This window comes from Macaca nemestrina, chromosome X (assembly GCF_043159975.1).
Source record: "Macaca nemestrina isolate mMacNem1 chromosome X, mMacNem.hap1, whole genome shotgun sequence".
Lineage (NCBI taxonomy): Eukaryota > Metazoa > Chordata > Mammalia > Primates > Cercopithecidae > Macaca > Macaca nemestrina.
In genome coordinates this window covers 16,928,357-16,948,234 of record NC_092145.1, presented here as the reverse complement: position 1 = coordinate 16,948,234, position 19,878 = coordinate 16,928,357, and the positions used below count along the sequence as shown (strand labels likewise).

The 19,878-nt window shown below is 39.3% G+C and overlaps 1 protein-coding gene across 3 annotated transcripts in view; it reads right to left on the bottom strand.

Annotated features, from left to right (window-relative positions):
* Nucleotides 1–19,878, bottom strand: part of LOC105481355 (fibroblast growth factor 13) — a 626,871-nt gene that overhangs the window by 230,727 nt on the left and 376,266 nt on the right. For 2 of the 3 annotated variants that reach the window (XM_011740881.2, XM_011740880.2), the window contains exon 3: nucleotides 13,068–13,235. The exons of the other annotated variant lie outside the window; for it this stretch is intronic. In XM_011740881.2, coding sequence (XP_011739183.1) covers nucleotides 13,068–13,235 — 168 coding nt within the window. The remainder of the gene's footprint in view (nucleotides 1–13,067; nucleotides 13,236–19,878) is intronic. 3 annotated transcript variants of the gene reach the window in all.

Here is a 19,878-nt window from a genome sequence, read left to right as displayed (position 1 = left end):
TACATCTGTAAATTTCTATTTTCTCTTAAGAACAAGTCAACTCTTGATTGTTTTTCTGACGGCAAGTACAAGGTCCCTCCAGCTTTGGTTACTTGGTACATCAGGCAACATGTCTCAATAAGGTATTACCCACACGACTAGAGAACAAAGTGGGGGCCCCTTCTAAGGCCACCTTTGGTTTGAAACACATTTTCATGTAACTGAAAGAAAACGGACTTTGGAGTGAGATAAGCTGCATTTCACTATTGGTTTTACCATTTTCCAGCCAGGTGACTTTGAACAAGTTATTTCACGTCCGAGTGTCCGTTTCCTCATCTATAAAATGGAGAGAAAAAATACCAACCTACTTACCTTCAAAAATTACTGTGAGAATTCAGATGATGTTACGTAAAGTGTTCGGCACTGTTGGGGGCCCATAAACTGATACCCTGAAGACTGCCACTTTGGCATGCTGAGAGACCCGAGAAGCTGCCACAGAATCAGGGTCCCGCTAACCTTGCCTTTTCTACCGGCTCCCATGCCAAATGAAGTGAGAGACTCTTCCGGAATTTCCCTATCTGAGCAAAAAAGCTTCTTTCCAAAAGAAATACAATCATCTTAAGTCCAATTCCCTAGGGATCTCATCAAATAACCTGGAAAGCTCAAACCACGGGAGAAGAGAGTGAGACTCATCACCACACCCAGACAGACCTTTCATCCACTCTTCTTAAGGGGCTATGGACACTGCTCTCACTACATGTAGTAGTGGGCCAGTGGAATTGTGCTCTCTTCCCTTTCCCCCTTGTGGATCTGGTCTTTAAGTCAATGAACCCTTGCTGTTTCCAAAGCTGATCATGCTGGAAGGTTATCCTAGAGCTGTTCTGAGAATATATATCTTAAAATAGTAGTTCCAAGAAACTTTATCTGCATAAGACAACCTTTGCTCCTTTGAACCATTGTCTGAGCACTGGGTCTATTCATTCTCCCTGAAAATCATCTACTCCTACCACTCTCATTTCCCTCTCCCCTATGAAGAAGGCATTTAAGTCTCAATCTGTTGGCCTCTCTTTGAGTTCATATTTTGTATGAACATGTGTGTGTATAATAGTAATACATTTGTTGTTCTCTTATTAACCTGTTTTCTTATAGTGCTGGCTGTTGGCTGTGAATATTTATGATGGAGAAGGGGTCATACCCTTTCCGTCCCTACCGCAAATACTAAGTTCTGGATAACTATCAATCATTGTTTTCATTATTAATTACCTTAGGCTAGAGAGCAGGGATCCCATAAGTTATAAAAAATAATTCTTTCCTAATACCCAGATGTCTACGTAATATCTGATCCTATGGGACTTGGAAAAGTGCTCAGGGCAAGTTTTAGTAATACTCCAAACAATGGTAGAAATTTTACTAGACGGGAAAAAGCAAAACAATGGAATCAGCTCTTGAATAATTAAAAATGACATTTCCTCATTTTTACTATTATGGTTAATATGGTTTGGATCTGTGTCTCCACCCAAATCTCATGTTCAACTGTAATCCCCAGTATTAGAGGTGGGGACTGCTGGGAGGTGATTGGATGATGAGGGAGATTTCTCATAAATGGTTTAGCACCATCAGCTCAGTGCTCTTCTCCTGAGAGTGAGTTCTCATGAGATCTGGTCATTAAAAAATGTGTGGCACCCCCCACCCTGCTCTCTCTTCCTCCTGCTCTGGCCATGTGAAGTGCTGGCTCCTGCATTGCCTTCTGCCATGATTAAATGTCTCCCGAGGCCTCCCCAGAAGCTAAGCAGATGCCAGCATCAGGCTTCTTGTACAGCCTGCAGAATACTGTCTGAGAGAAGGTTTTTAAGTGGAAGAAAAATTGACCTGAAGTAACCAAGAACTGCCCTGTGGCTGAGCCAATTAAACCTATTTTCCTCATAAATTACCCAGTCTCAGGTATTTCTTCATTAGTCACTGTGAGAACTGACTAATACATAGGTGGAAAGGCACATTCTCTAGCCTAAAGACAGCAGAGTAGACAAGTGAGCTTTTAATATCTTTTATCTAGGAACAGATCTATTGAATTTAAATTGAATTTAAGTATTCATTAATCGCTCCACTATTTGTACGCCAGGACCAAGTCTTCAGTTCCTTAAAGGTAAAGATCATTTCATCTCCTCCTTTTGAGTGCTGCACTCCACCTAATCTTAGGCGTATAGAATGAGCAAGTACCTCCTGTGTCCCTTCTGCTTATGACAAACTCTTGCTTTCACAAAGCTGAGGAAGGACTGTAGAAGACTTTTATTTCTTTACACTTAAGATCACTTTTTAGCACTACAATTTGTAATAGATAACAAATGCACTTGTGGCGCCAGAGTGGGGGAAACTGAGCATATGGAGAAGCCACGGAGGGGAGGAGGCATGGGTTTTAGAAGCCAGAAAAACTAGGTTCAAATCAAGTCCTCCCATTTACTGGTGAAGTGACTTACTCTTTCTGCACCTTAGTTTGTTGATCTGTGAAATGGTGGTAGCAACCCGATCTGACAGGGTTTTTGTGATCATGCTTCTAAGGGGCTATGCACAGTGTTGGCACTGAAGATGTGGCCCAGTGCATGTACGCTCTCTTCCCTTTCCCTGTTGTAGATATAGTCTTGGGGCCAATATACACTTGCTGCTTCCAAAGCTGGACATGCCTGAAGGTTGTCCTGGAGCTGTTCTGAGAATATATATCTTAAAATAGCTAGGGCTCATAAGTAAAAATTTGCTAGCACATGGGTGGAAGTGGACAAGTGATTTTCATGTGTTGGAGTGAGTGTGGATATTGGCTGTGAGGCAAGACAAGGGTAAGTGCTGATAAAATGCAGAATGTAACGTCTCTTGTTTAACACTTTCCCAGTGGTCACTATTCAAGGTGCTATTCTTAAGCACACTAAAAAATGCAGTAGAGTATAAGAAATGAATATCCGAATCCATGTAGTTTAAAATGCTAGGAATGATTTATAAACATGGATAGCAATGAAAGCCTCCTAATCATGTCAGAGTCAATTTTCATATACAGGCTGCTGTAATCTTTTTATGTTGCAGTAGCCGATTACATTTAGACGATAAGGGCAATGCTTCGATGATAGCAGCCTCTGGTGTAACAGAGAGAGAGATACCCGGGTTACAAGCTGCTTGAGTCAAGCTTTGCAATCTTACTCTAGAGCAGTAGCAATCAAGTAAAGAATTGTCAGTACTTTTCTGGCATACCGTGACACCCTTTTCTCCTTCTCTATCTTCTTGTTTAAGTACAGTTATATACACGGCTTCTGAGCAACTCTTTGACCTATATGTGCAAGCTGCATCAGATTCGAAGAGCAGAACAAGGGTTTCAACAATTGCTTGCAAGAAAGAATGTTGGTCACAAGGTGGCAGATTACCACATGCTTATGGAGAAGCCTAATTTATTTTCTAAAAGCACAGAGTGGCAAAAAAGTAAGGAAACTTCAGAAAGGTGTGTATGCACACATGGTGGGAAAGATGGATACCTTACATGGCCATAAGTTCTAAAGGTCATATAAGGGCTGCCTCTGCAGCTGAGCCCTCTATCACAGGGCACCTTTTGAAGAGGCCCATGCAATCAGCATGATAAGATTCCTGGATTGACAGCTGACATCACTCAGCAGACCTTATGCCAAGGCGATTATTTCCTAAGGCAGTGATTTCAACCCTGTTAGCACATTATAATCACTTAGGGAGATTAAAAAAAAAAGTACCCCTGTTGAGCCTACACAACAAGAAATTTTTTTCCACTTATAAAGTCCTTTTTATTTAATTATTTCTTCTCAAGAAACATTTCTTCTCATGAAATAATTTACAATAAGGACATAGAACAGAAACATTTTATCCATATAAAAACTAATAACTAAAAGTTGAGTATCTCTTATTTGAAATCCTTGTGACCAGAAGCATAACAAGAGATTTTGCAGGTTTTGTTTGTTTGTTTGTCAGGTTTTGGTTTGATGTTGAGCTCAGGCAACAGTAGTATTTAAAGATCCTCAGTTGCTTCCAATGTACAGCCAAGCTTGAGAATCACTAATCTAAAGCAGTGTTACTCAATGTATGGTACACAAACCTAGCACTGATCTGTGAACTATGTTACTTAATACAATTCTTATTTAGTTCAGCTGACATTACTTTTCACAGCGAGACAACAATACTTTCTTCACCAAGGAAGCAGTGATTTACTTTCTGGCATAAGATCCTTATCTAGTCATGGATTGATAACAAACCATTTGGGATACATGAACAACACTTTGAGTAGCATTTCTCTAAAGATAGTAGGTGGGAGTCAGAGAGGAAGGGAACAGCAATCATTTTCAAAAGTGTGCTACTTGACATAGCTCATCTTTGATGAGAATACACTGCTTAGTAGAGCCAGCAGGGCCTTTCCCAAAGTGTTTCTTGGCAGATATTTATCTGTATTATCAGTAAAAGGTCCAGTAGCTGGAAGATGCTGTTTACCACTGAATTGCCTAAGGTAGACAGCTTCATAATCTGCAAGACTCCTTAAAATCTTTCATATACTCATATGCATTGTGACTCTCTAGGAATGGTGTATAATTTGGGAAACATATGTTTGACTTCAAATGCTGACTTCTTACATAAATGTATGATCAATGTTGCATGAAATATTATTGGAAAACGTTGATCTGATAACTATTTAAGAACCTGTGAAAAAGAGTATAGTTCACTCCCGTATTCTCTTCAACCAGGCAAGTGAATTGTCATTTAAAACAAAAGACGGGGTGAAAATTGGAGCAGAGGGAGCAGAACATTCTTGTGCATCTCCTTAATAGAGGTAGACTTCTAATATCAGGATTGGGCTTGATTTGGGGGAATCAACTAGTCTTTCAGGCTATGCCTTTGTTGGACATGGAACATAGCCTAGCTGGGTCATACCATGCTGAGTCCAGAAGGCAGAATTTCTTAAGCGGTTTATCAACTGGCTGGGAAGAGAAACAAACTCCAGAAAAGTTGGCAACACAATCCCTGATGTCTTGGCCTTGAAAGGGGCAGCACCCACATGGATGTATAATTTCCACATGTTTTCAAGTATCTTTGATTTTGACTTTTTAAAATCAAAATCACCAGCATACACTGTCATTCATCTAGTAGAACTTTCAAAGCACTTTTGCAGATAAGTATCATTTTAAACATAAATGCCTGAAACGGTTCATTGGTGCTGGCTTCATACAGGAGAAATGTCTGCTCCAAGTATTAACTAAGGAAGACCTCAGCCAAGAGAGTTACAAAGGAGAAACAATTTTGTCTCAAGGAAACCACCACCATGATTGGAACACATAAGATCAAGGGAGAGGAGAGGTCAGTTGCTTTAAAAAGTGAATACTATTTTAAAGAATGAATGGTTATTAGTTTCTACTGTAAAAGCCAGCCTCCAGCCTAGAGACTGAATGGAGATGCATATATTCAATAAGCGAATGATAAATGTCCATCTTATGAAAGTGAATTACTGGCTACTATACACACTCCTTGATTAGACTGTAAGTTTTCCAGAGAGTAGAAACTATCCCCAAAATATGGCTTAATTTTGTGTGTGCTGCCATAAGGTAGGGGAAATAGGAGGGAAGAAAGAATGAGTTTCATTGCCATTGCTGGTTTCCTAATGTTATCAGGACATAAGCTGTAAGTGAATCAGAATTAAATACTTTGTGGGGAGAGGATCGTATTTACTCATTGCTAGTGACCAAAGCCACCAGATTTCTGGCATTAATTTGGACTAATTTTTTTTTTTATCTTTCTTGTGACTCTTCAATTAAGCTGCCATTTGCTTCAATGAGCAAAGAAAATTGTCTCGTGTCATTTTGTCATCATTCAGGTCATAAATCAAAGGCAGGGTGGCCCTAAGTCATGGAAGAAAAAAAGTGACTTTGAAATTAGTTGAGAATACAGTCTTCTTATCTCTTCAGAGTCACCAGAACACACGGTCCCATGCTTTTCTTTTTAAGTTCCAGCATACATGTGCAGGATGTGCAGGTTTGTTACATAAATGTGTGCCATGGTGGTTTGCTGCACCTATCAAACCATCACCAAGATATTAAGCCCAGCATGCATTAGCTACTTCTCCTGATGCTCTCCCTTCCCCGCATACCCCCACCTCTACATGCTCCACTGTGTGATGTTCCCCTCCCTGTGTCCATGTGTTCTCATTGTTCAGCTCCCACTTACATGTGAAAACATGTGGTGTTTGGTTTTCTGTTCCTGTGTGTTAGTTTGCTGAGGATAATGGCTTCTGGCTCCATCCATGTCCCTGCAAAGGACATGATCTCTTTCCTTTTTATGGCTGCACAGTATTCCACGGTGTATATGTACCACATTTTCTTTATCCAGCCTATCATTGATGGGCATTTGGGTTCATTCCATGTCTTTGCTACTGGGAAGAGTGCTGCAATGAACATACGCATGCATGTGTTTTTATAACAGAATGATTTATATTTCTTTAAGTATATGCCCAGTAATGGGATTGCTGGGTCAAATGGTATTTGTGGTTCTAGGTCTTTGAGGAATTGCCATACTATCTTCCACAATGGTTGAAGTAATTTACATTCCCACCAACAGTGGAAAAGAATTCCTATTTATCCACAGCCTCACTACCATCTGTTGTTTCTTAATATTTTAATAATCACTTTTCTGACTGGCATGAGATGGTACCTCCTTGTGGCTTTGATTTGCATTTCTCTAATGATGCAGAAAAGGTATTCAGTAAAATTCAACACCCGTTGATGTTAAAAACTCTCAATAAACTAATTATTGAAGGAACATACCTCAAAATAAGAAGAGCCATTTATGACAAACCCACAGCCAAAATCATTCTGAATGGGCAAAAGCTGGGGGCACTCCCCTTAAAAACCAGCACAAAACAAGGATGCTGTCTCTCCCCACTCCTATTCAACACAGTATTGGAAGTTCTGGTCACAGCAGTCAGGTAAGAGAAATAAATAAAGGGTATTCAAATAGGAAGAGAGGAAGTCAAATTGTCTTTCTTTGCAGATGATGTGATCCTATCTCTAGAAAACCCCATTGTCTCAGCCCCAAAGCTTCTTAAGCTGATAAGCAACTTCAGCAAAGTCTCAGGATCCAAAATCAATGTGCAAAAATCACGAGCATTCCTATATACCAACAACAGACAAGCAGAGAGCCAAATAATGAATGAACTCCCATTCACAATTGCTACAAAGAGAATAAAATACCTAGGAATACAGCTAACAAGGGATGTGAAACACCTCTTCAAGGGAACTAAAAACCACTGCTCAAAATAAAGCAGAGGACACAAACCAATGGAAAAACATTCCATGCTCATGGATAGAAAAAGTAAATATGTTTAAAATGGCCATACTGCCCAAAGTAATTTATAGATTCAATGCTGTTCCCATTAAACTACCATTGACCTTATTCACAGAATTAGAAAAAAACAATATTACAGTTCATATGAAACCAAATAGAGCCCGCATAGCCAAGACAATCCTAAGCAAAAAGGATAAAGTTGGAGGCATCATGCTACCTGACTTGAAACTATACTATAAGGGTATAGTAACCAAAACAGCATGGTACTGGTACAAAAGCAGACACTTACAACAATAGAACAGAATAGAGAAATCAGAAATAAGACCACACACCTACAACCATCTGATCTTTGACAAACCTGACAAAAACAAGGAGTGGGGAAAGGATTCCCTACTTAATAAATGGTGCTGGGTAAACTCGCTAGTCATATGCAGAAAATTAGAACTGGACCTCTTCCTTGTACCTTATACAAAACTTAATTCAAGATGGATTAAATACTTAAATATAAAACCCAAAACTACAAAAACCCTAGAAGAAAATCTAGGCAATGCCATTCAGGACATAGGCATGGGCAAATATTTCATAACGAAAACATCAAAAGCAATTGCAACAAAAGCAAAAATTGACAAATGGGATTTAATTAAACTAAAGAGCTTCTGCACAGCAAAAGGAACTATCATCAGAGTGAACAGGGAACTTATACAATGGGAGAAAATGTTTGCAATCTGTCCATCTGGCAAAGGTCTAATATCCAGAGCCTACAAGGAACTTAAACAAATTTACAAGGGAAAAACAAAACAACCCCATTAAAAAGTGGGCAAAGGACATGAACAGACACTTCTCAAAAGAAGACATTCATGCAGGCAACAAACACATTAGAAAAAAAAAGCTCATTATCATTGATCATTAAAGAAATGCAAACTAAGGCCCCATGCTTTTCTAATAGAAAACGAATGTCCCCTCAATTATTCTAAAGGAGACAGACATGGAACCTAGTTATGTCTTTCCTGAAAGTCAAGATATTTTCAGCTAACAAGCATCAGAGGTTATTACCCAACTCTAGCTTAGTGACAAAACGATTTAATAACCACAGTTTAGTTTTATTTAATTATTAATTAAAATTGATGCTGACATATTTTTCTCGAAAGGAAAATTAGTATTAAGATGAGAAAGGTACAACGGGGTACAACGTGAAACAACGGTGTTGAAAAAACATGAAGATGAAAAACATTTCCCTCAGCATGTTCCTTAGCATTCCTCTGACTTCCTCCTCTGCCATCATTAAGGCAAGACTGATATTCATGGTGACGTATACTCTTTCTGCAATAACCCAATGCATTATCAGAGTAATAGACATGGTAGTTACAAATATACCCCCTTACCATTTAGCATGAAATTTTGCTTTCTCTTGGTTGGTGGAAGCTGCCATACTTTATCATCAGTCTCCAGTACAGATTCTCTTCTCCAACCAAACCCACAATGATTGGATGGCTCTCTGAATAAAAAGCTTACGAATGCCCTAAGGGAGAGACAGAGTGTGTGTGTGTGTGTGTGTGTGTGTGTGTGTGCGTGCGTGGGAAATCACATGAAAACAGGACTATAGCAAAGAGCCCAAATGCCTGATAAAAAGATGGTGACAAATCACCAAGCTCTGTACTACTTTCCTATGTTGCATTAATTTCTTCACATTTACTATGTAATCAGAATTTTCAACCCTAAAAGCAAATGCTGGGAATCCATGATTTACTTTTCCCTGTAGATTTCCAGCACTATCTACTTGCAAGCATGTTTATCTTGGTGTGATTCTCTTTAACAATCTTCGAACATCAGTAAAAGCACAAGGAGTGGCATTTAGGAAATGACAACTATGCTAATATTAGATTGGCTTCCAGGAGTTACTCTAAACTAGTGATTTCATTTTGGCACACATGGCATAGAAAGATAAAGTGAACAAAAAAATAAAGCTATGAAGCTTATACTTTCTTTTGCCAAAAGGCTCCTGGAACGGTAAGAAAAAGATTTTGGTAATGATCTCCACTCTCCATGTGGCTTTCTTTTAACAAAGAACATTGCTGGTACTGGGCCAAATTACACTCTCAGATACTTGTGTGCACTTCTTCAGCCAAATTCCAGCACTCACATAATATTATATCATAAGTGGTTTTTATAGAAATAATCGTGTCACTGAAAATCACAAATGTTTGGAACAGATTTAAAAAATTGTTTCGGAATTGGATATTCATAAATAGAAACCTGGTTTTGCCAAAGTGTAATTTGGCCTTCGTGTATCCTGAAAAGCCAGTGAGCTATTTCAGTCCCTTTATGTATCATTTTATGTGGATTCTGAGGGCCCTGGACATAATACAAAAATATCTTTAAAAAGATGGGTCACTATAAACAATGTTAAATTATCTGTAGCAAATCGTAAGAGGTCATAAACTATGAAAATAGCCCAGCCCTTATAAACCACTGCCAAACAAAAGGAACAGTAAGACTTTATCTATACTAATTAAAAAAGAGTTGGATAATTTTTATCAATTTAGTAATTCCAACTGTATCATAAACCTGTTTAATTTAATTAATCGTTTCTAAAGCTTATGCAATTCAAACATTTATTTCCCCAAAAGGCTTAAATTTTTTTTTAATTTTTCTTTTGGGGGTTTTAACATTGCATAAAAAAATAACCTCATTAGAAGAGGTTATACTAGTATGTTGGCATTGCATAGACCAAACAATGTATGGCTTAACCACCCTGTCCATTGCCTTCACCTGCTGTAGAATTGGTGGGCATCCACAGCCAAGGTCAGTTAAGGTCTCATGTTTTGGCACGGAGACCATGACAGGGAATATCTCTTCAAAATGTTTCACATAACAATGAAATGTTTCAATGTGTAGACACAGTTTTAATGCAAAACGCTATCCATTTGTAAAAAAAAGAGGTCTTTTATTTCTACGAATTATAATAAAATTTTACAACAACTTTAAGAGGGAACTGAACACTATAACTTATGGCAATTAAAAAACAGTCCTGCAAAAAATCTTCCCGGTTACCAGAATGACCAGTGAACCCTTCCAAACCCACAGTTACTTCACCTCCTGGAAATGATGAGCTTCGATATCCTACATGAAGTAAGCATGTTAATTTCTTGGCAATGTTTCCTTATTTATCCAAGGTCAGCTCCACAGCATGTTTTCTTTCGCCCCCATCTAAAGTCTTCTGAATCCTGTTAATTTGTGTAGAGATCAAGTGTTTTCATTTTAAGGTCCGAGTTCACAATGAGATTCTGGGATCTTGCTTGCCGGGGTACAATAAGATTGCAAATAGTATTTAAACGCCATCCCGGAAAACCTCTGACTTTAACACTAGTTACAAATCATTCATAAGAATAAAGACAGAAATATTAGCTTTGATATCGCGGCAGGAAGACCTGAAAGGAGGGCAAGACTAAGGAAAATCTCCAATCTGAAAGAAGACAACGCCCATCATCACAGTACACAAGTGAAAGGATGGCAGCCCCATTAAACACAATGGCAACAGCTCAATATGTGGATTAAATGACAGATCAAAAACTACCCAAACTTTGTAGAAGAGAGTTGAACTGCTACCTATTCTCTTAAGAATTCTCTATATCTGAAAATATTCATAACAGTATTGACGATACACTCCAGATGGTACTGGAAAATGACAGATCCTGTCAAAATGGTATGTAATAATAAAAGGAATGGGGTTTAAACTGTTTTTAAAAATCTGAAATATTGTTAAAAACATTTTAATTATGTAACTGATTGCTTGACTGAATTTAACCAGCTGCCTCTTAACTGGGTTATTTTTCTTAACGAAACCAAATTTTGATTTTTGGGCTGATTTGCAAGTACAAAAACTGTGTGTGTGTGTGTGTGTGTGTGTGTGTGTGTGTGTGTCTGTGTGTGTGTTTATAATTTTTAGAGAAAAAAAGCAGAGAATATTGGAATGTAGTATATATAGTAAAGTAATTGTCACTAGTTAAAATTTTTTATTTAAATAAAGTACAAAATAAAGTTAGTATCTTCTCCACTAAACAACCAAATGATTGCTTTTACTCACTGTAAAGGTTCACCATTTATACCTCCAGATGAATATGTGTGAAAATCGGTGGTCACACTCAACGTGAATAGTTTAGATACCAAAAGTATGGGTAGAATATAAATATGAGTGCTCTATTCTATTGTTGAATTAAACACAGATACATGTAGGCTTCTCATTGTCTCCCAATGATTGTCTAAAACTCTGTTTGGAAAGAAGAAGAGGGGAAACTTTGAGTTGTGAAGTTTTGCTTCCAAAAGTGTGGACTAGAGTGCATTTGGAGAAATTTATTTACTCACCAAATTTTAACCCACATGCCAGTCTTTCCCAGATCAGAAAGACAATTATCTTAAGATTCCTCTAGGCCGGGCGCGGTGGCTCAAGCCTGTAATCCCAGCACTTTGGGAGGCCGAGACGGGCGGATCATGAGGCCAGGAGATCGAGACCATCCTGGCTAACACAGTGAAACCCCGTCTCTACTAAAAAAATACAAAAAACTAGCCGGGCGAGGTGGCGGGCGCCTATACTCCCAGCTACTCGGGAGGCTGAGGCAGGAGAATGACGTAAACCCGGGAGGCGGAGCTTGCAGTGAGCTGAGATCCGGCCGCTGTACTCCAGCCCGGGCGACAGAGTGAGACTCCGTCTCAAAAAAAAAAAAAAAAAAAAAAAAGATTCCTCTAATAATGCAAAAGGGTAACTTGAAATAGAAACAAGGTCGCTTTTAGAAATTATACAAAAACCACAAAAGTATACACCAACTGCCAAAGAACAGGTGAATTGTCACTTCCAAATGTCATTCATTGGTAAACTGCCTCAATGATACTTAATGTGAGGGGAAAATGGGCTGTTTAACAGTAAGTATTAGCATTTACATTATAATTCTCAGATGTTATTTTGGAAGCTGGAATGTAAACAGATGGCAATACATTTACCACATTTTATTTGTAATGTGAAAAATACTCCTCTTTGATAGATGCAAAAATGTTGGAAACAATGAATAAATACCATTTCTGGCCAGACGAAATACTTTGAAGGTATATTTGTGATACGGGTTGCAGTGAGTACCTTATTAACCTCAGTTTAAGTAACAGCAAGTAGAGTTGTCCAAACCTGTACTTGAGCTGAAAAGAAAAAACAAACTACTCATAGTTTCCTTTAGGCATGCATTTTACCATGGCAAAGTGCAACGGGGCGTGCATTATATAGGTAATCTGGACCTGCTTCAGCAAACTAAGTAGATCATGAGCATTCGTCGAGTGCAATGCAGAAGCTGTATGGAGTGAAGGAGAGTTGACAATTTTTGAAACAATCCTCTCATTATTTCATTTTAGAAGTTTCATTCCTCAGCTGACTGCTGCTTCAGGAATGCAAGGTGATGGGAACAGACTTGGCCAGATGTCGGCAACAGAAGCAAGCAACTTTGCCAGCCCAAACGGGGCAGTAAAATGACAGCAACTGAAAATGTTTCAGCTGTGAAAAGCAGTGTAACGCTGTGCGCTGTGCCAGAGATGACCATATTATACAGCGTCCCATCTGAGACTGTATAACACTTTCACCAGCCAGCCAGGGGGCCTCCTAGCTATGGCAGGATCTGAACAACACACAGCACACCAGAGGGCAATGCACAATCCAAAAGAAAGAGAAAGAGAGAAGAATGAGAGAAAACAAGCAAAACACGCGTCTGTCGTGCACAAACCTTCCGGCTCTGTGTTCTCTTTGTGGTGTACTTGCTTCAGCGGGCAGCAGAAGATTTCGTGACACTTAGCACGAAAGGGGGACTCTTTTTTCTTTAATTCCGCAGATTGGATGGAATCTTGTCGTAACATAATGTATTCCTGTGTGCCAGGGGGGGCGTCATCCAGAACTGTGGTCACCACATAACAAAATGAACTCAAGTTAGAGCCTCAGAAAAGCAACGAATGTCTTAAATCAAATCTACTCCCAGGGAAGACTAAAACAATAGCCCTAAGAAAAGTTTCAAAGAAAAACATCTCATAGCTTAGTGATTTCACTTTCATGGGCTTAGTCTAAAATACTAAAGCCTTGCAAACAGCTACTCGACTATCTATACCTCTGTTGCTAGTACAATGAAAACAGTGTTAAATCATACCCAAAGTGCAAAAACGTATTTTAATATGGATACTCATGTCGTATCTAAATCAACACCATGTAGAACTTAGAGGTTTCAGATTGAGATACGATATAAATATTTATAGGTTAAACTGGCTAATGTCCACCCATTATCAGTAAATTTGCTTCTGTTTCTTTTCTTGGTCTGCTCCTGGTGAGGTCCTAACTTCCAAGCAGTATACACGGAGACAGACAGAAGAATCAAAGTCACTGCTCTTTACTCTTTGATTTCCAAAGAGAACTGAAGCTGTTGCAAACATTCTTCAGATGTTCAAAACCCCTTAATGAAGACAAGAGATTCCAGCTGAGAGCCCACGAAGCAACACCTGGTCAAAGGACTACCTTGTTGGATTGTAAAAGAGCCAGAACTATTTTAATAATTTTGGCCTTGAAGTATACACCAGGATCCTCTCAGTCCACATTTTCTTTCTAGGCTCTTTATATGCTTCCTAAGTGTATCACTAGTGTTTTTGAATCACTATTATTTTTATTCCCTGCAAAAGCAAGATATCTGTCTTTATAGGGTTCACTGCTACATTCTCTATTCCGAAAACCTTCCATGAAAATAGGTACAAATTTGATCTGCATTTTCAGAAACAGGGAACTGACCCCAGCATGAATTTTTCTCTTTCACACCCTTCCCAATGAGGCCATTCCATTTCACCAGAAGTCAGTCAGTGCCTCCAAAGCTTTGATTAATGATGAGCTGACTCATTCTACTACCTGAAATGCATACACTTAACATGCATTTAGGAGGACTGATACTACTAGCAAATTTTTTGTGGGGTGAATAATGCCGTGGTGTTTGTAAAAAAATAAATAAATAAATAAACAAATAGTGGCTGAATTTAGATGGGATATGAAGCTTCTGTGTCGGGTAAAACGTTCCTAGCTCATTGGCTGGGATCTTAAGGGGTTTTAAGAACTTCCTTTCATGTTAAGGAAAAAATGGTATAAAAACCAACATAACTTTTAAATTAGTATTATGAGTTTAGAACAAGTTCTTCATAGGTTGACTCTATGAGGAATTGTTGTCTCCCTTTATAAGTCATTAAATTATGCAAGATGGTGATGAATATTTTAGTCAGTTCTCTATTTTCCTCTAGCATTCAGCAGCAGCAATCAAAAATATTATATAGACACACCATGATAGCTTTTTCTGCAGAGAGTTCCCTTCATCTACTAGGAATGTGACTATAACTTCTTAGAATCTCGTTGAATGCACATCTTTACTAGTAACAGCTGCTATTCAAAACATTTGTAACCATTTCCTGCCATGAGCAGATAGTTACGATAATATAGACACTCATCAAATTCCAGCATCACAGCTGAAGACAAATTCTAGTTTTACCATCCAAAATATTTAAATAAAACTCCCCAAATTGGAACTCTTTAAAAAAAGAAGCACCCACGATTATATGGAATCTGAGAAATTCCATTTTCATCCACTGCTGTATAGAAAACATGTAAGACTGAAGGACAATTGGAAGATAAAAGAGAAAAAAAATGACTTTTTGACAATGCATAAGGAATTTGTTATTCAGAAGTATGTGACAAATAACAGTAAATTGTCCTCCATTTTCATTGTTCAATACCAACAATGATGTCACAAATGGGCATTTCTGGAGATTAATAGTGGACTGAAGCTAATAGCCTTTGGCTGACTCTCCAGCCATCAGCTTTTCCCAGCTGGTCATTAATTCCCAGAAAATGCCTTGTACTGGCATCATTATTGTTTAATTAGATACAACTGGTTATCTGTAACACACAACAAAATTCTAGTGAAAGCTACATGCTGACTGATACAAGTGTTAACCCCCAAATTCATCACGATGGGAAAAACATGAGGGCCATAAAAGTGCAGGATAATTGTTTTCCACAAAATTCTCCCTGTCTTCTGTTCTTTCTTCAAATTGAATTTAACAAGTGCAAAAGGTGCCAAGATGAGAGTGTTTAAGGAGTCATCTGAACAATAACCACAGGCACAGAACATTTCCTTGGAAATCGTGAACATCTGGGAGTTAATGGGTCAGCTTTGGGTCTCAGGCTGTCTCTACTCAATACCTCAAATGTCAGTCAATTCAAGCAAAACAGAAAAAAAAGAGTAGTCAACCAACAGTAGCTTGATGTTATGTTGGCAAAAGAGCTAGAAACACTGATTTTTTAAAAACCAGAAGTGGCATTGTATAGGCAACACATTACTCTGGCTTATAAAATCTCTTTAATTGGAGATATTTTGGATGGGAAATTAAAACTATTATATCAAATGCACATATTCCCAGGGCTCCCTCAAGTAGGAGAGTGGCTGTATGTGCGGTTGACAGCAGAAAGAATGAAAGATGACTTCCCACAAGACTCCAGCAGTAAAACAGGTGGGTAGCTTTGTTCTAATTCCCTAAGAAAGTGATGAATATGCAATGCATCCATAGGGTACCAGCTCTAGGAAGGGAAAGGGAGGCTTGCAAAGAATCCAGCCCATTAATATAGGAAAAAGGAATGAGTTTCTTTTTTCCCTGGCTTAGTCCAATATTTTCTTCCATTTTACCCAATCTGGTACATTCCCTTCTTACACATGACCTCTATCCTCAGACAACCACTCTTGCCACTGGTCATTTGAACCATTTGTCCACCTTCCATTCAGTGACTCCTGCTGCCCTACCCAAAAATAGATTTATCCAGTCTTGGAGATGGACAAAAAAATTCCAGTGATTAGGTAGACATTAGATTTATACAAAGCTTCCTCCGATTTCAGAAATTCAACTTGACTCTTCAAGATACATAAGGTGGTAAAAGTGGCTCATGGTTTATCTCTGGATCTGGAAGCCCCATGGTTTTTGAAAGGCTGCTGAGCCCCATGAGAACAGCTGCCAAAGAATAGGCCTCTGGGGGAAAATTTTGCCCATATAGGCAGTGCCCCCAGCCTTGAAAACACAGCCCTCCTATTCAGGACTCCCAAGTCTCACAGGAGTAGTACAGAGTAGGAGGACACAAGTGCACACGTGCAAATCCACACATCCACAGACACACAGACATTGGCCGGTGGCATACTCAGACACAGAGGTGATAAGAATAAGTGACTTTAGTGGTGGGATGATAGTTATAAACACCACTTATAAAAGAGCTACTTCCCATTGCAAATGCTGTTCCACTGACTAACCATCAGGTTAGCAAGCTTGCATGTAGATTTGGTTTCTCAGCAGCAGCAGTGCTGTTCTGCCATTGTCAAGGTCAAGGACACAGTCAGGGAGCAGTCATGGTAAGACGAGAGAGTTTGATGGAGTCTAAGCCTGCTGACCTGACCTAACGTACTCATGTTCACAGAAATACAGTATTCCCATTTCAAACTAGAGGTAAAGAAAGAACCAATCTATAGAAACCTTACTTTCTGATAGAATAAAAAAAAATTCCAATGCAATGTATCCTTTCAATATATTTTAAACTAAATAAGTGAATCATTTATCTTTCCCATAGTTGGAATGTCTTGGTTTACTCTATAAAAGGTCTTGATTTACTGTATAAAAGTTGTATCAATAGACATAACATTGGCCTCATAAAAGAGCTACCAAAACATTTAATACATGACAAACACTGTGATGCAATCCTCTATGTCATTTCAAACAAAATTTCTTTAGAGATAATTTAATGCCACTCCTTTGTTTTGAAACATAAGAAAAATAAATCTCAGGAGGGGAAGCAACTTTTTAAAAGTCACGTAGTAAGTTATTGAAAAAGCCTATGCTGTAGCCAGCATTCCAGTGTGTTTGTCAACAAGTCTAAAGTAAGGACAACTTTGGCCGGGTTCGGTGGCTCGCGCCTGTAATCCCAGCATTTGGGAGGCCAAAGCGGGCAGATCACCTGAGGTCAGGAGTGCAAGACTAGCCTGGCCAACATAGCAAAACCCCATCTCTACTAAAAGTACAAAAATTAGCCAGGCATGGTGGCACACGACTGTAATCCCAGCTACTTGGGAGGCTGAGACAGGAGAATTTCTTGAACACAGGAGGCAGAGGTTGCAGTGAGCCAAGATGGCACCACTACCCTCCAACCTGGGTGACAAAGTGAGACGCCGTCTCAAAAAAATTAAAAAAATAAATAAGAAAACTTTGTAAAAGCATCAACACATTAGTCAGTTACTGGGTTCTTCAGTATTTTTTAGCTTCCAAGATTACCCCTGTCTCCAAAAAACCTTTTCCTTTACTCAAAGACAGAAAAGCAACCAGAGACAGCCTAGGAAACTATTTTGACAATGCCACACAGGCATCTGCCCCCTCATCAGGCCACTATAATTCGCAACCTTTGCTGGCTTCAAGCTGGAAGCAGTTAACAAGCCCTCAATTACTTGATGATGATGCTGTTTGCCTTTAACTCTTCTGAAAGATAACGCAACATAATTAATGATACATGATTTTAAATCAAAGCAAATCTGAGATCTCCAAGGCCACAGCAGTGTAGGCAGCAACGGGACTATCAATCAAAATTATTAGACACATATTAGTGACTCCAACAATAAAATACTTTAAAAATCTATGAAACAGAAAAGATGGCAAAATATACAGATTATCAGATGACCTTAACTCATCAGAAAGAGAGAAAAAATGGGGTAATTAGAGCAATTACTCTTTCATGTTAGTGAGCACCTGTCATGCTGAAAAGTGCATTCAACTACAAGATGTGTAGGGTCAAGACCTCCATTTTTCCTCCCAGCTAACCATCTACTTATCTCTATATAAGATTTAAGCTTTCCTGCCACGATGAACACTATGAAGTTAGCAGGTTCAAATGTGCATGAGTAATTTAAGTAAATAATTCACTGAAGGGAACAGATCAGTACTAATGGTCTTTCAATTTGTCCAAGGTAGAAACAACTTTTAAATGTTTGGAAATTTCAGTTACTTTCTCCTTTGCGACCTCCCTCATTCTCCAAGCATTACTAGATCTTCATCCTATGTTTCTTCAGGCTAACTTGCTCTTTTCATGTTAGAATGAAATGCAAACTTCCTACCCTGGTGGCCCCCCCACCTCCTGAATTTTATTATATGCCTCTCTTTTGGCTCACGTTAGCTTTCCATTAGGATCCAGAATACGCCAGGCTTTCTCCTGCCTCAAGGCCTTGTACCCCTTTATGTCCTTCAAATGGCCCCTTTATGTCCTTCAGGGTTCCACTAAAATGTCACCTCCTCAGAGATGCCCTTTTAACCACCTTAAGGAAGTTTCAATTTGTCACAATCTATAATTACTTATATATGTATGTATTTGTCTCTTGTCTGGCTCTCCCTACAAGAATATTAGCCCCCTGAGGCAGAGACATTCTATGTCTCATTGACCATTGATATGTGGGGCCTAGGATAGTGCGTACTCATAATACACACAAGCAATTCTCCTTGACCTATGTAGCCTTCCCACGATGCCAAGACATATGGTCAGCTCCCTCTCCTAACTCTTCATTTCCATATACGTTTTAAGAAATGTATCTTGTGGTGCCTTGGGACAGGTTTTTGGTTATCATCACGGACCTTAAGTAACAAGATCGATGATCATTATTTTGACATATATCTTTTCTCCACAACATGAATGTAAGCTCCCAGGACAAGAACCATGTCTCAGTCTCTTTTGCAATCAGTTTTGCTTTCCTAATGGCCTCTAACGCTTTTCATACAGTTGTTTCGCACGCACAAAATGAGCCCCTCCGAGGGATAGCCATCCTACATTGAAGGTGTGCGTTACGAAGTGGTAATAAATGAAGAGTCGCCGGGCGCGGTGGCTCACGCCTGTAATCCCAGCACTTTGGGAGGCCGAGGCGGGCGGATCACAAGGTCAGGAGATCGAGACCACGGTGAAACCCCGTCTCTACTAAAAATACAAAAAATTAGCCGGGCGCGGTTGTGGGCGCCTGTAGTCCCAGCTACTCGGGAGGCTGAGGCAGGAGAATGGCGTGAACCCGGGAGGCGGAGCTTGCAGTGAGCCGAGATCGCGCCACTGCACTCCAGCCTGGGCGACAGAGCGAAACTCCGTCTCAAAAATAAATAAATAAATAAATAAATAAATAAATAAATAAATAAATAAAGAGTCTAGCCCATTGCCTGGCACCCAGTAGGCACAAAGTCAATGGTATCTGCAATGGAGGAAACAGTGTCCCTGCCAGAGATGAAACTGTTCAGCAATGCACTCTGGGAGTTGCAAAACCAGGAGCCACACCCTGACCTGATGCTTTCTGTGTAACCTTTAGAATGGAATTTCACCTCTGCGGGCCTCCGCTGCCTCATTTCAAAAATAAGGGATTTAGACTAGGTCAGGGTTTCTCAGTACTGGAACTTTTGATGTTTGAGGCCTAACAATTCTTTGTTGTGAAGGGCTGTTTTGTCCACTGCAGGATGTTG